Raw genomic sequence first — 13,139 nt, forward strand, 5'->3', positions numbered from 1 at the left:
CTCTCTCTCTCTCTCTCTCTCTGTCTCTCTCCCCCCGACACACACATACACACACACACACACTCTTTTTCATCCAAACTTGAGACAGATTTTACTAATAAACAGAGAGCTGGCTCTAAATTAGGTGCTACTGTGAGCTGTCAAATTCTGAAATTATTTCCAAGTGTTTAATTCAAGTCCAAGAAAAACTGGTTCATATTATTTGACTTTAGTAGATAATGCGCCTGTATCTGTTACCCTGAAAGAGAGTTTCTGGGTATCTTAAAAATAAGTTTTACTTTTCTGCATGCCATCTTTTAAAAATATGGGAAGATAGCTGTGGACAGCATTTTGAAAATGACTGTTGAAAGGTAGGAACTGCTTCTCTTGGAAATTCTGCTCAAGGGGCAAGATGCATCTGTGATCTAATTCATTTATAACCTCAAGGAAGACCACTGTTTGTCTGACTTTCCTTACTGTAGACCCTTGAAGACAGTCATCAGTCTAGGGCATCTTGCCAACTCTGTGTATTTCATAGATCCCAAATGCATGGGATGACATGTAAACAAGTTCTCCTAACCTGATTGTGTTGCTATCACACAATGCCACAAACTAGGTAGTTTTTCATAGCAAGGGATGTGCTTCTTACACTTTGCAGGTTGAGTACTTTCAGGTCAGGGAGCATGTCATATTAAACGTTTTTTTTGTTGTTGTTGTTTTTTTGTTGTTGTTGTTGTTGTTTTTTTTACAGTCATAACTTGGCAGATGCCATTATATGTCAAGACAAAATAAATATTTGTCTTCAGGCCTACTTCTGATTCATTGTAGGGTTTCTAATTCTCTCAGGTATCTCTCTCATATGTCCATCTTGCTCAAGATAGCTCCCTAAGTACTCAACTACAAATGCTATCTACATTTGAATTTAGGGATTGCTCTACATTGACTATAAAAATATACTTAAGAAACAGTGCTGATCTAAGAACCTTGCTATGGTTGGTGATAGATTTTGACACATTTCCCTTTGTGATCTCCTATTGAAAAGAAGCATACACAGATTCTCAGAAAACACAATGTTAACAGTAACTTAAGGAAAACCAATTTGTTTTAATTCTATTATGTAATTGTTATTTAGTTAATACCTGTATTTTTTAACAGACTCTTGTCTTCTTTAGAACATTTTCAGTTTACAATACAGATAACACAATCATTTATGACTGATAGTCTTGATTTATAGCTTTTTTGATTTGTTTTTACTGTTTGGCTGATTGGATTTTTTTGTTTGTTTGTTTGTTTGTTTGTTTGTTTGTTTGTTTGTTTTTTTCTTAGTTTCTGTCTTGTGGACAGGTACATTTCTGGGCAACATGAGGCATCAGAGACAGTTGCTCCACAATTTCACTCACAGCTTGTAAAAATGATCAGTTCTTTAAACATGTTGCCCACAGCTTTGACCTTTCCCTCCATATACAATATCATGGACCGGATGGCCACTAGAATATTCCTTCCAGATGTTTTATTTTAGCTTCCAAAAATATAAGGCATTCTAATACATGAGTAGTTAATACAAATCTCTTAGGACATGTTTCTCTTAATATGTGTTCCTATTTGACTGATAAGCAAGACGCTTACTCATGTTATGGCTCCTGCTTAAGACTGAACAGAAAAATTCAGAGATATAGGACATTCTGGCAGTTAAACTTAAAAATAATATACTGGGCTTTGTTAGGTCTATAAAGGCAGCCTTCCATGAGATATATTGAGTTATATCCTCACTTACTCTAGTTTCCTGGTCAATTGGATATTTCTAAGTCCTTAGTTCTTTCCACTTGGCCTAAGTGTAAAAATCTGTTACGAATTTTACTTACTGTTTATATTGGAAATACATGAGATGGAGGGTCACACGAAGTTGCGACTCTAATGCTGTCTGTGAGCTATGCTGACCTGAGGCTGTTCCTTACCTGCATTTTTGCAATTTGTCATTTTAGGATGTCCCATAGAGTACAAAAATGAGCCAGACTCACTCTGTACACACAAAGATTGCCTTTTCAGAATGTTTTAGCTTCTGCCTCAGTTTTTAGGTAGTTGCATGATATCAAAGAGGAAAAACTCAATTTCTGTGACCAGCCACAATCCAGAGGACACTTAAGACATAGGGTCTGCCTTGGGTTTTCATTGTGTCAATGGACTTATTTTCTAGAGCTTCTATAACAAAATGCCATAAGCTAAATGGTTGAAGACAACATAAATGTATTCTCATATACACTGGGAGAGAAGAAGCTTAACATAACAATGACAGCGAGGCCATTGGCCCTCTGAAGAATTTAGGGATGAATCATTTGCTTTTTACCAGATTCTGGTAGTTTCTAGAAATTCTTGGTGTTACATGCATTGTAAAGACAACATTTATATCTCAGCCTGGCTTGTCTCATGTGGCCTTCCCTCTGTGTCAGTATTTCCTCTCCAGATTTCTTTCTCATTATAAAGCTTCCAGTCAAGGGCCAGACACCCAACATGATTATATTCTAGCTTGAGTATATTAACATAGGTTGTATTTGCAAAAAAAATTCACATTCACTCACATCAGGAGTTAAGATTTTGATCTTGACATATGATTTAGATGGAACCATTTTCACCTTGCCCCATGACAGCTTATCTATGAGTCTATATATCCAGGATCATATTTATTTCATAAGAATAATTTCAATAAACCAACAGTATATTTTAGAGTTATTTTAAGGAAGTAGCATTTTTATTGCCTGGCAGAATGTAGGTTTATTTAGTTCTATTGTATACAGGATTTAGATGCTTCTTTGTCTTTATTGCCTTTTATCTTTTGGCGAAGATTAGCAGTGCTTAAGAGGAATTGTGACCCATGCTTATATAAAGAAGTTTATGTGCTACTGTGAGAAGGAAATGCTGATTGTAGATAGTTGTGTGAAAATACTTTTCTTTCGTATACTGGGCAGAACCCGAACTCTAAAGCAGACCCTCTGTGTGACAAATGCTGGAGAGTATAGGACAGCACAAATCCTCCTTCAATGCAGTTCTCTCACCGCCATTAAATCAACAATAAGCCTAAATCAATGGCTAATTAACTGCTTATACAGAGGAGTTAATACAGCTAAGGCTTAAATGGAGTGACCTTCTGAAATGAGTCTATAAACTGAAACTGAAAAATACTGTGGTATTAATTTTTAACAACACATACATGAAGTATGTCCATTTTATACTAAATCAATATCAAGTAGTGAAGGGAGAAATTTATAAACAGCTTTGAGAATTATTTTCATCAAATCTCTAATAAAAACCATCTCTTTGATTTCAAACTATCACTACTTTATCTATACTTATATTTTAATTTAAACTAGTGATCAAGGTTGATAAAAATATCAGCTAAGGTCCATACATATTGTAAAATAAATGTCGCATTATATGGTTACATGTTAACCTAATGTCGGGCTGGTAAATACAATATAAAGATCCACTTTTATAATCATAATCATCTTCTTTTATTTATATCCTGCTCCTACTGAGATGAATCTCAGGTTACATTTACATATTGAATTACAAAGTTAAAACTAATGATGGGATCAATTATGCCCCATACTGAGCTGTGCACTTTGGAATGACTTTGAGAAAACATGAGGGTCAAAAAGAAAAGAAGAAGCATCAACAGTGCACAGTGGTTTCAAGATTATATTGAAGGATAAGCAAGGATACCCTGTAGTTGGCAATAAATTGGGTTGGTAAAAGAAAGCAGGGTTTTTTAGTATAAAATTTTCAGTAGATGTCTGAGCCAGTTTGTTCTTATAATTCTTCTAATAGACTTTTAATGTATTATTATATCTAATCAGCAATTAACTCTTCCCTGGATGCTAGTGTCATGTAGTTTTGATATTGCTCCTGTCTCCTTTTCTAGCTGCACAATAAATGTGCTTCTCATCTGAAGCCTGAGTGTGACTGTGGACCCTTGAAGGACCATATTTTACCACCTACCACAATCTGTCCAGTTGTATTGGTGAGTTCCTCTTTATCATTCGGGTGTCAGTTGTGCATACTGTGAGAAACTGGAACACTCTACCAAGGAGTATTTTCTGGAAATAGTAGTTAAGGAATGTAAGACTACCCCACACCATAACTCCAGAGCAGAAAACTCTCTCTGCTCATGGCTTTCTCTTCTTCCTTGTGCATACCTGGTGGGGTAAGGATGCTCAAATTGAAGCAGATGCAGCAGGTGTTGTCTCTTAGTCACACTGTACTTACCAGAAATTGTATGTGCAGGATGCATCTACATTTCACATATTTTATAGATGTAGCTTCCCAGAAAATGAGGTTATTCTCGTGGGCATTTTTGCTAGGAATTCACATTCTATGTCTAAAATTTTGAGGTCTCTCTTTTAGGTCTGAGGCTACCTTGAAGTGATGACACAGATCTTGAAATATGTTCTGCATTCCTACTAGCTGCTTTTTAAAAAGTTGCTAAACAATAAATTTTACTACCTGCATGTTCATTACCTATTAAATAAATTCTATATTTCTATAATGAAAAATGGAGTGGGGCCATAATTATGAAGACTCTTAATAAGGAAACAAGTATTCAAAGAGGTTGTTAATTTTCAGAATCCTAATTGTTAACTGAATGAAAAGTTATTTCACAAAACAAACTACATTATCTGTAACACACATCATTCTCTTAAAAAACAACCCAGGAATTAAATGCCTAGAACTTTGGTTTTATTTAATAAAACTACAACAACTAAGAAATGTTACACAAATACGTTTGTAAAGGTCAACTGAGAAATTAATCAAATTACTCAATTTTCACCTACTTATCATTCATCTTTGTGATTATCTGTGAAATACTGATGGTGTTTAAAATACTTTTACATACAAAATTATTATAAACTCTTTATTGTATTGAATTAATAAAAGAAAGGAAGAAATTATCTTCAGTTTTTGAGGATGGCAGTAATTAATTTTAATATTTTCCCAGTGCAATACTTGTTAAACATACATAATAAATGAGATTAATTATAAATGTTGAGAGTCAAAATATACTTTAGATTTTAAATTAATTTGTTGCTATCCTTATGCATTTATAATAATGGAAGAATAATGAAATAATGAATAATTTCATTTAGAAATAATGAAATAATAAAAATAAATAATTTTAACATTACTTTTCTTTCTAGAGAAATTATGTAATTTTGATGACTTAGATGCATCTTTAAGGTTTTAATTCCCACAAAATGTCTGAATGTTTTTTCTACCATTAAGATTCATGTGGGATCCCCTGCTCAGTGAGAACCCTTCAGGCCAGATTGTGTCACATAATGCCAATCATGGGGTGCAGCTTTTCCATCATCCCTTTCTTTCGGGAGCTGAAGGCTTGATAGCATAAGTTACATGGTTATTCCTGCCTTCCCACCATCTAGGCAAAATTTCTATTTGGATACTTTTGATTCTGAAATGTTATTTTCAATCATCAAATATTTATGTGGTGTCTATCATGATTTGTATCTCAACTTTTCTCATTGAGCCATTAGACTATGGTTTATGGATTATGTTGCTGTCTGAGGAAAATCCTTACCCACATTTGAATCACTGTCGTTATGACTCACTAGGTCCTGGCTGTTTCTTGAGACCATTCCTTCATAATCTTTGCAGGGGTTACAATGCCATCTTGATGGGCTACTGGTGTACCACTTGGATCTTGCTTCTGGTGTCACAGTTTTAACACTATTTTACTATTCTTTTTATTGTGATATTGTGGCTCTGGTTGACCCCATGCCTCTTTTACAATTTTTCCCCCTAGGATTGTCTTTCCCAATTGGCATTTTTACAATTCTGCTTCCTCTCCATACATCTCTCAGCTCCTTCCTGGGTCTACATTCTAAAAGGCAAATATGAATTATCTCTTTCACATATAAAATTATTGTTGCAATTCCTTATTTGAATTCCAAACATTCTTCTATGGTAAAGAAAGTTCTTAACTCGATCAACCCACTCTGTCTTTTACATAACACGAAAGACACTGAAAATCAAGGCTAATTGAACTGCATGTAATTCTCAAGCAATAACTGTTTACTCAAGCCTCAGCAATCTTGTGTATGTTAATAAAGCAAGTGAAATTACTTCATCTTAGAACTTCTACTACCTTGCAAAGTAAGAGTGAAAGGCCATTTTTTTGTATAATAGAATAAATACATTGACTATTATACACATTAACTATTTAAAGGCTCATCTTATGTTCACCTTAGAAAAGTTGGTAAACTATTCAAACTGGTGCCTGTTGAACCTTTCTAACCTGTGAACCCTCATGACCATCCCAGGAAGGATTTTACACTGTTATCTGTTCTAAATTTTTAGTATTCATTTCAAGAAAACTAGTAGGTCTGAAATAAAATAGAAAATACCTAAGTTGGTTTTTTATTGTTGCTTTCTTTATTGGACGATTCACCCATTTTAAATGTCTTTGCCTAAGGTTTTTGAGATAGTCTTATTCATGAAGCCAGAGGTGTGTTGAGCTTAAATATTAAGAAATGGCCACTCACATCATCTCTATCACACCACATAAAATGTCAAAGATGAAGTAAAAACAGCTACTTATATGCAATTATCTCTTAGCTTTCTTGTTAAAAGTGGCTTTATTGAAACTAGATGCACAGGCCATAGCATTCACCCTCTTAAAAGACACATTTCAGTGTTGTTCAGTGTATTTGGAGTAGTGGAGCCACCAGTCCCTCATCTCATGACAACAAATATGCCTGTCTGGGGCCATGCCTTCATTTTTCTTTTGGTATTTTGCAGAAGTTTAATTACCATAGAGATGGTGCTTGTTTAGGGTTAGTATTTCTCACATCAGAAATAGCCTTCCATATCCTTACCATCATTTGATACTGTCAGTGTTTTCTACTGCAGTCGTTCTGGTGGCTAAAAGGTTTTCCACTATATTTAATACCCCTCTGCTTTAGCTCTTCACTGCAGAATGGCCATGAGAATAAAAGATGCTGTTACCTTGTCAAAAAAGTTAAGTTCATTTAATATAAATAGTTGGTTCATAAATTATCTCTGTTTCATAAAGTGAGAAGTTGCTATCTGTGTGGCATACAACTTTAAGCACTGAGAAGTGATATCTGATGTGAGACTGTGACATGCATGGTCAAAAAGACATCTACAACATGACAACATAAGGATAACTTGAAGAATGTTAGAGCGGAGACCAGAATTTGGGAACTAACTTTATGTTGGATTGGTTCAGATGATGGGAATATGCAGCCATGGGTCTGGGTGTGCAGTTAAGATACTCTGAGAGCAGTTTATTGGATGATGCTCCTAACAGTACTCAGAATGACTGCAAGAAGTTGTTCCAGTGATTACTATCAACCAGTGATGGATGAGGGGAGGTGGCAGAATTATGTGGGCCTCAGCAATGGTGCTAGAAGAATATTTTTAGCTGGAAGACAAGAGACTTCTCTATTGGAACCATTACTTGTAATGGCTGAGGATGTGGGTAACCTTTATTCAGGGGTGCTATAAACCAAGAGAGTAAAATAGAAGAATGCAGATCGTCTGTTGTAGATCACAACTTTTAGAAACAAAGAGATGTGGAAGATTGAGGGGAAAATAGGTAGCATGGGGTAGTGGTCTACAGAATATTTAACAAGATGCTGGCGTTTAAGTGTGAAAAAAGAGAATACCATTTCCTTGATGATGATCAGAATGATTGATATATATTTGAAATAAATATGTATATGGATTATCTATAAATGTTTATTTGTAGGCATTGTGTAGTTATTTACCAGAAAAAAATACCCGATTATATACAAATTATAGAACTTAATACCACATACAAATCTGAAATGTAAGATGAGATAAGGCCTGAATTTCATCTAATCAAGTGGCTGTTCCTCTGCTGCAAGTGGAAGAATAGCTGGATAGGCAAATCTAGACCACACACATGGAGACATGTGCATGTAGGTCCTGACAAATATTTTTGTTTTACCAGATGAACTAATAACATCTCTGCTAAATGGAGCATGATGTGTTAGTTCAGAAAATTTCTATAAAATATACCTAGCATTTAAAAATGATTAATTTACATCATCTTTATATTATTCGGATTGTACTGGAACTTAAAATTTAAACATTAAGTTTTAATTAAAAAATAGCTAAATATTCATAAAATCTAACAGGACATAAATTTTAAATCTTTAATTCAGTAATATAAAAGAACCTTAGAATAAATAACCTCTGTGGTATGTAGATCTTTTTCTTATGTTCCTGCAACTAAACTAGATATGTCATGTGACATATTGCCTTAATATTTTAATATATATAATTAAATATATTTCAAATCATTAGGATTTTGTATGAAAATAGCCACATACTTTCTGTAAAAGAGCACATCTAAATGTACTGTTTGTGGATACCCCTTTCTCCATCCCTTATTATGTTAAGAGTAGCCACTTAGTGGGAATCTTCCAAAAGGTCAGCCTCTCCTGATTTCTCCTACCCAACAGTACAAAGTATCACTGTCACATGCTGTTTTGTTCTAGAAACATTTCTGCTGTACAGTGATTCTGTTTTTTTCCTGTAGTGCACGCTCACCTGCAACACAGAACAGTAATAGACGAGATAGTGGTGGAATAGATACCACATATTGACGGATATAATTAATTTTTAATTCTATTAGCTTCAAATGATTATCTCATCTCCCTTTAAACTCAAACATATCACTGTAACGCATAATCAAAGAAGTATCCATTAACAATAAGAGAATGTATGTTAAGGAATTGATCTATTTAGTATTTTCTCTCCTTTTGGACAACTGTGACAGTCCTGTAGAATAATGTCTCATAGATATAGTATATTACTAAGTTTTAGTAAAGTTTATACAAATGCCACCCTGATAAATAGTGCTGCTCCTCAGATCATATAAAGTGAAAGAAAATTATTTGAGTGATTTGGGATCTAAGAATATTCTTTAGCTTTGAGTCAAATGGTCCCGATTCTACCTCTCTTTTCCCTTCACTGTTAACTCTGTAATGTGGCCAATTATGGTGTTACTGCAGCAGCCATCTACGTAGTCCTACGTATAACACCCTCAGAGAACCATATGCCATATTAACTTCTCCTCTTCCGATCTCTCTTACTCTTCCACAATTTTAAGCATTCTAAATTATACATTGTAAATATGGTGATTACATCTTAAATAGCATAGGGTATGTGAAGTCTTCCTTAGAGCATGTGTTAAACTAAGTCACTACTCCACAGAATGTCAGAAGGTCTGTTAGGGAGTGAATATGGTGTGTGAGTCTTCTTCACAGCTCGGTTATTATGGGATCTTTTTGCGTCTACCTATCACTTACCTCACGCAAGTGAGAATTAATAATAACAACCCCAATGGTGAACATCAGCCAGTGTTACGAGGAGGGATACATCTGAATTCTCTACAATTCTCAAACTTGTGAACAATCTGTAACTTCCTTACATCAGTTCGTGAGTTTCCATAGATGTAGTGGTGGGGAGGTGTGAACACTTGATTGAGGCTCAAGCTTGCTGCTCTGAGCTTCATATTCTACATTTGTATAGTTTCAGTTTCTTTGCTCTTCTTTTCAACTTTACCTCTGTCACCTTCAGCTAAAGTCACAGAACCCACGTATCTCCTTGAAATTTTCTGCATAACCTACCTGTGATTTTATGATTTGTACCCATGCAGTTTTCTTCCTTTTTTTTTTTCTTTGTCAAAAGAATGGGGATAAAGTACATTGTCAGTTCTCAATAAATGTTTCATCAGTTTCATTACTTAATATTCATTTAATTAATATTCATTATAGGTCAATTCATAATTGTCATCATGGTAATGATAGGCAAAAGGGATCTCATTTTTTCTATATTTTGAAACTCTAAAAGGTTCAGTTTCATGATATTATTCACAAAGGAAAGTTGCTTTGTATTTATTTAATTTTTAAGATGGGCAGAATTAAATAGTAGCATTCAAATCCCAGCAAGGAGTAGAGAATATTAGAGTAAAAATAGGTTTACATTTGTTTCTGACTAGGCATATTCTTCATGTATGATACTAAGAGTTGCATCATAGGAAAGAGATCAGCACAGAGCTGCGTTATGTGATTCTTGAGAGGGACCAAATTTCACTACATTGTCCTGACTAGCTTCATAATTAACTACATTGTCCTGGTTAGATTAACTTTGCTATGTTCGGTGGAACTCATCTGTATGCTGTTGTGACACACACACACACACACACACACACGTCATTTCTTAAGAAAAGGGTTATTATCTATGTCCACTTATATTTTTTCTACATAAAATAATCAATTCTGATTTTGTGTTTATTTTTAATAGGACTATAACAATATTTCTTTAAATTTGCACGATAGTTTCTACTTGAAATTTCATTGTACACAGAGCCAGTTATAACTCTTTTTAAGGAAACAAATTTGTGCCATAGTAAGTTTATCCCAGTTCACAGAAAAGCCAAAACACAGTGCCAATGAAATATAATTTGGAAGTTTGATGAATATAAAAATCAAATGGAAATCAAAAATATGCATCCATACATAAACATCTCAAAAGGGAATTTAAAGCCATAACAAGATAAAAATTTTAAAGTAAATGCAAATGAAATTTTAAAAAATCACATGTGCCTGTGATTCACAAATAAGGATGTGAGATCATCTACTAATGAATGGTTTAGGCTCTTCTACAAGTACTTTCCAACAATGGTTAAGGCAGGACATATAAAAATACAGTGCAAAGCAAGAGGTGAGTAAATTCATACCAAAGTTAAGTTCAAATTAAAAGTTTATGTCATGTAATGTTACAAATTTGACAGTGGCAATTTTTTCCACCTGTAGATTTTAGTAGCTTTACAAGGAAATTCATGATCCAAGCTTGATAGTGTTGATCTAGAGAAACACTTTGGAGTTTTACTTATATATAAACCCCAAGATCAATATATGGCAGTGGGAGGCATTGCCCCTGTGCCCCAGCAACTGTCAATGCCATGTGGAAGCCTTGTTTCATTTTGTGCTACATTTTAATAATGATAATAATATATAGGGTGATAGCTTATGAGTAATTAGTATTGTCAAAAGAAGTAATAATTCTCCAACTATAGAACAAGAAAGTAGTATAACCCATAAACATTAGATACATTGCATGCCTGAACATTCATTGCATAGAATGAAAGAAATTGCTATTGCAATTGTTTTTATTGATAAAGGACGACAAACAAAACAACTACTCCAAATTGGCACAGTTGGAGCATATGACTAGAGGGTTGAAGGATGAGGAGGGAAGACAGGAGAAAGAAGATAAGCCAAATACACCAGCATCAGTGTACTGCAGAGTAAACACCCAGTGCAACTGACCCTTGTCTGATGCCTAGGCAGATTAAGAAAGTGACTTGGATTTCTGGAGAAGGACACAATGCTATTCCTAGGCTAAGAAACAAAACTAATAATCTTTTTTTAATTTTAGGTAAACTGAGAAAAATCAAACTGAATGAAAAGCATCTGTGTTTTCTGTTTGATTGATTTCCTTCATGCAATTTCCATACAACTCTTTTTGCCGCATAAAATTATTCCAAGCTTTCCTGGAAAGAAAAATGTGTTCAAGCACACAATATTGGAAAGAATAATAAGGAAAACCTATTCTAAGAGCCTGTATCAATATTTTTGTCTTGTTAAAGATGCCCTGATTAAATAATGTTACAGCACTAGATATTAGGGACTGGTGGAAAGTCTCAAGACACATGGAATCACGTGTGATAATGAAATATATGACATAATCTCATGTCACACTTGCCAGAACATCAGTTGTGTTGAAATTATTGTATGATTACACGGAACACTTGAAAGAAAGTTAAATTTCTATTCTCAAATAATCCATATGAATTAAATACTAATTTCTTTTTTATTAGATATTTTCTTTATTTACATTTCAAATGCTATCTCGAAAGTCCCCTATACCCTTTCCCTGCCCTGCTCCCCTACCCACCCACTCCCACTTCTTGGCCCTGGCATTCCCCTGTACTGGGGCATATAAAGTTTGCAAGACCTATGGGCCTCTCTTCCCAATGATGGACAACTAGGCCATCTTCTGCTACCTATGCAGCTAGAGACACGAGCTCTGGGGGTACTGGTTAGTTCATATTGTTCTTCCACCTCTAGGGTTGCAGACCCCTTCAGCTCCTTGGGTACTTTCTCTAGCTCCTCCATTGAGGGCCCTGTGTTCCATCCAATAGCTGACTGTGAGCATCCACTTCTTTATTTGCCACGCACTGGCATAGCCTCACACGAGACAGCTATATCAGGGTCCTTGCAGCAAAATCTTGCTGGCATATGCAATAATTTCTTGATAAGATTACTATTAAAGGTTTTTTTCCTAAAAGGAGAAAGTTAAAATGTTGGACAACCGGTAAAAGAAAAACAGTTTTATATGATAAATATCAAACCCAAGTAAAAACTTATTGTGTTACACCATAACAAAAACTATCTTTTATAAATTCTTGCAAATTCTAAAACTGTCTGTCGTTATCTAATATGTATCAAAATGCTGTCCTAGTCAAACGCTGACAAGGCAAACTTGCCACAAACCATGTCATAAAAGTGTCCAGGAATGCGACCTCCTCTGCTATGCTTGTCTCCTTCCTAGGAGGATTCTGATGGACAGGACAGGCATCAGAACTAATGACATTAAGATAATGCTTGGAGTCAGTGTCACCTCCTAAGTTTAAAATGTTGAATGCAACCCAATCCAGACTTTCTGAAAGCCATTAGACCTTTAAGGATATGTCCTGCCAATGTAACCTGTGAATGTAATGTTTCTTGCTGAGAGGCACGATCATAAAGGACCCATGTTCATGCCTGCTTCTGTTTTCATATTCATGTCAGTCTTTCAGTTTCATTTTTCCTTCAAATATAAGGAGAAGTGAATTTATCTGTAAGTTGTTCCATTGACTTCCCTTTCATATTTCATATACTTTACTCTTATTTTCACTGCCTACGTCAACCTGTGTTTCTGTTTGCCCACAAATTGCAATAATTCTGTTGAAGCCTCTAGGCCCTCTCCTTGCAGTCAAATCTAGATGGTAAGACCTGTCACATAAAGATACACCCCCCACACCTCACACACAC

General features: G+C 34.9%; 1 protein-coding gene across 6 annotated transcripts in view; it reads left to right on the forward strand.

Moving 5' to 3' along the window:
- Dgkb (diacylglycerol kinase beta) overlaps positions 1-13,139 on the forward strand; it is a 667,872-nt gene that overhangs the window by 240,747 nt on the left and 413,986 nt on the right. For all 6 annotated transcript variants that reach the window (XM_021201522.2, XM_029540832.1, XM_029540833.1 and 3 more), the window contains one exon: positions 3,896-3,994. In XM_021201522.2, coding sequence (XP_021057181.1) covers positions 3,896-3,994 — 99 coding nt within the window. The remainder of the gene's footprint in view (positions 1-3,895; positions 3,995-13,139) is intronic.

This window comes from Mus pahari, chromosome 7 (assembly GCF_900095145.1).
Source record: "Mus pahari chromosome 7, PAHARI_EIJ_v1.1, whole genome shotgun sequence".
Lineage (NCBI taxonomy): Eukaryota > Metazoa > Chordata > Mammalia > Rodentia > Muridae > Mus > Mus pahari.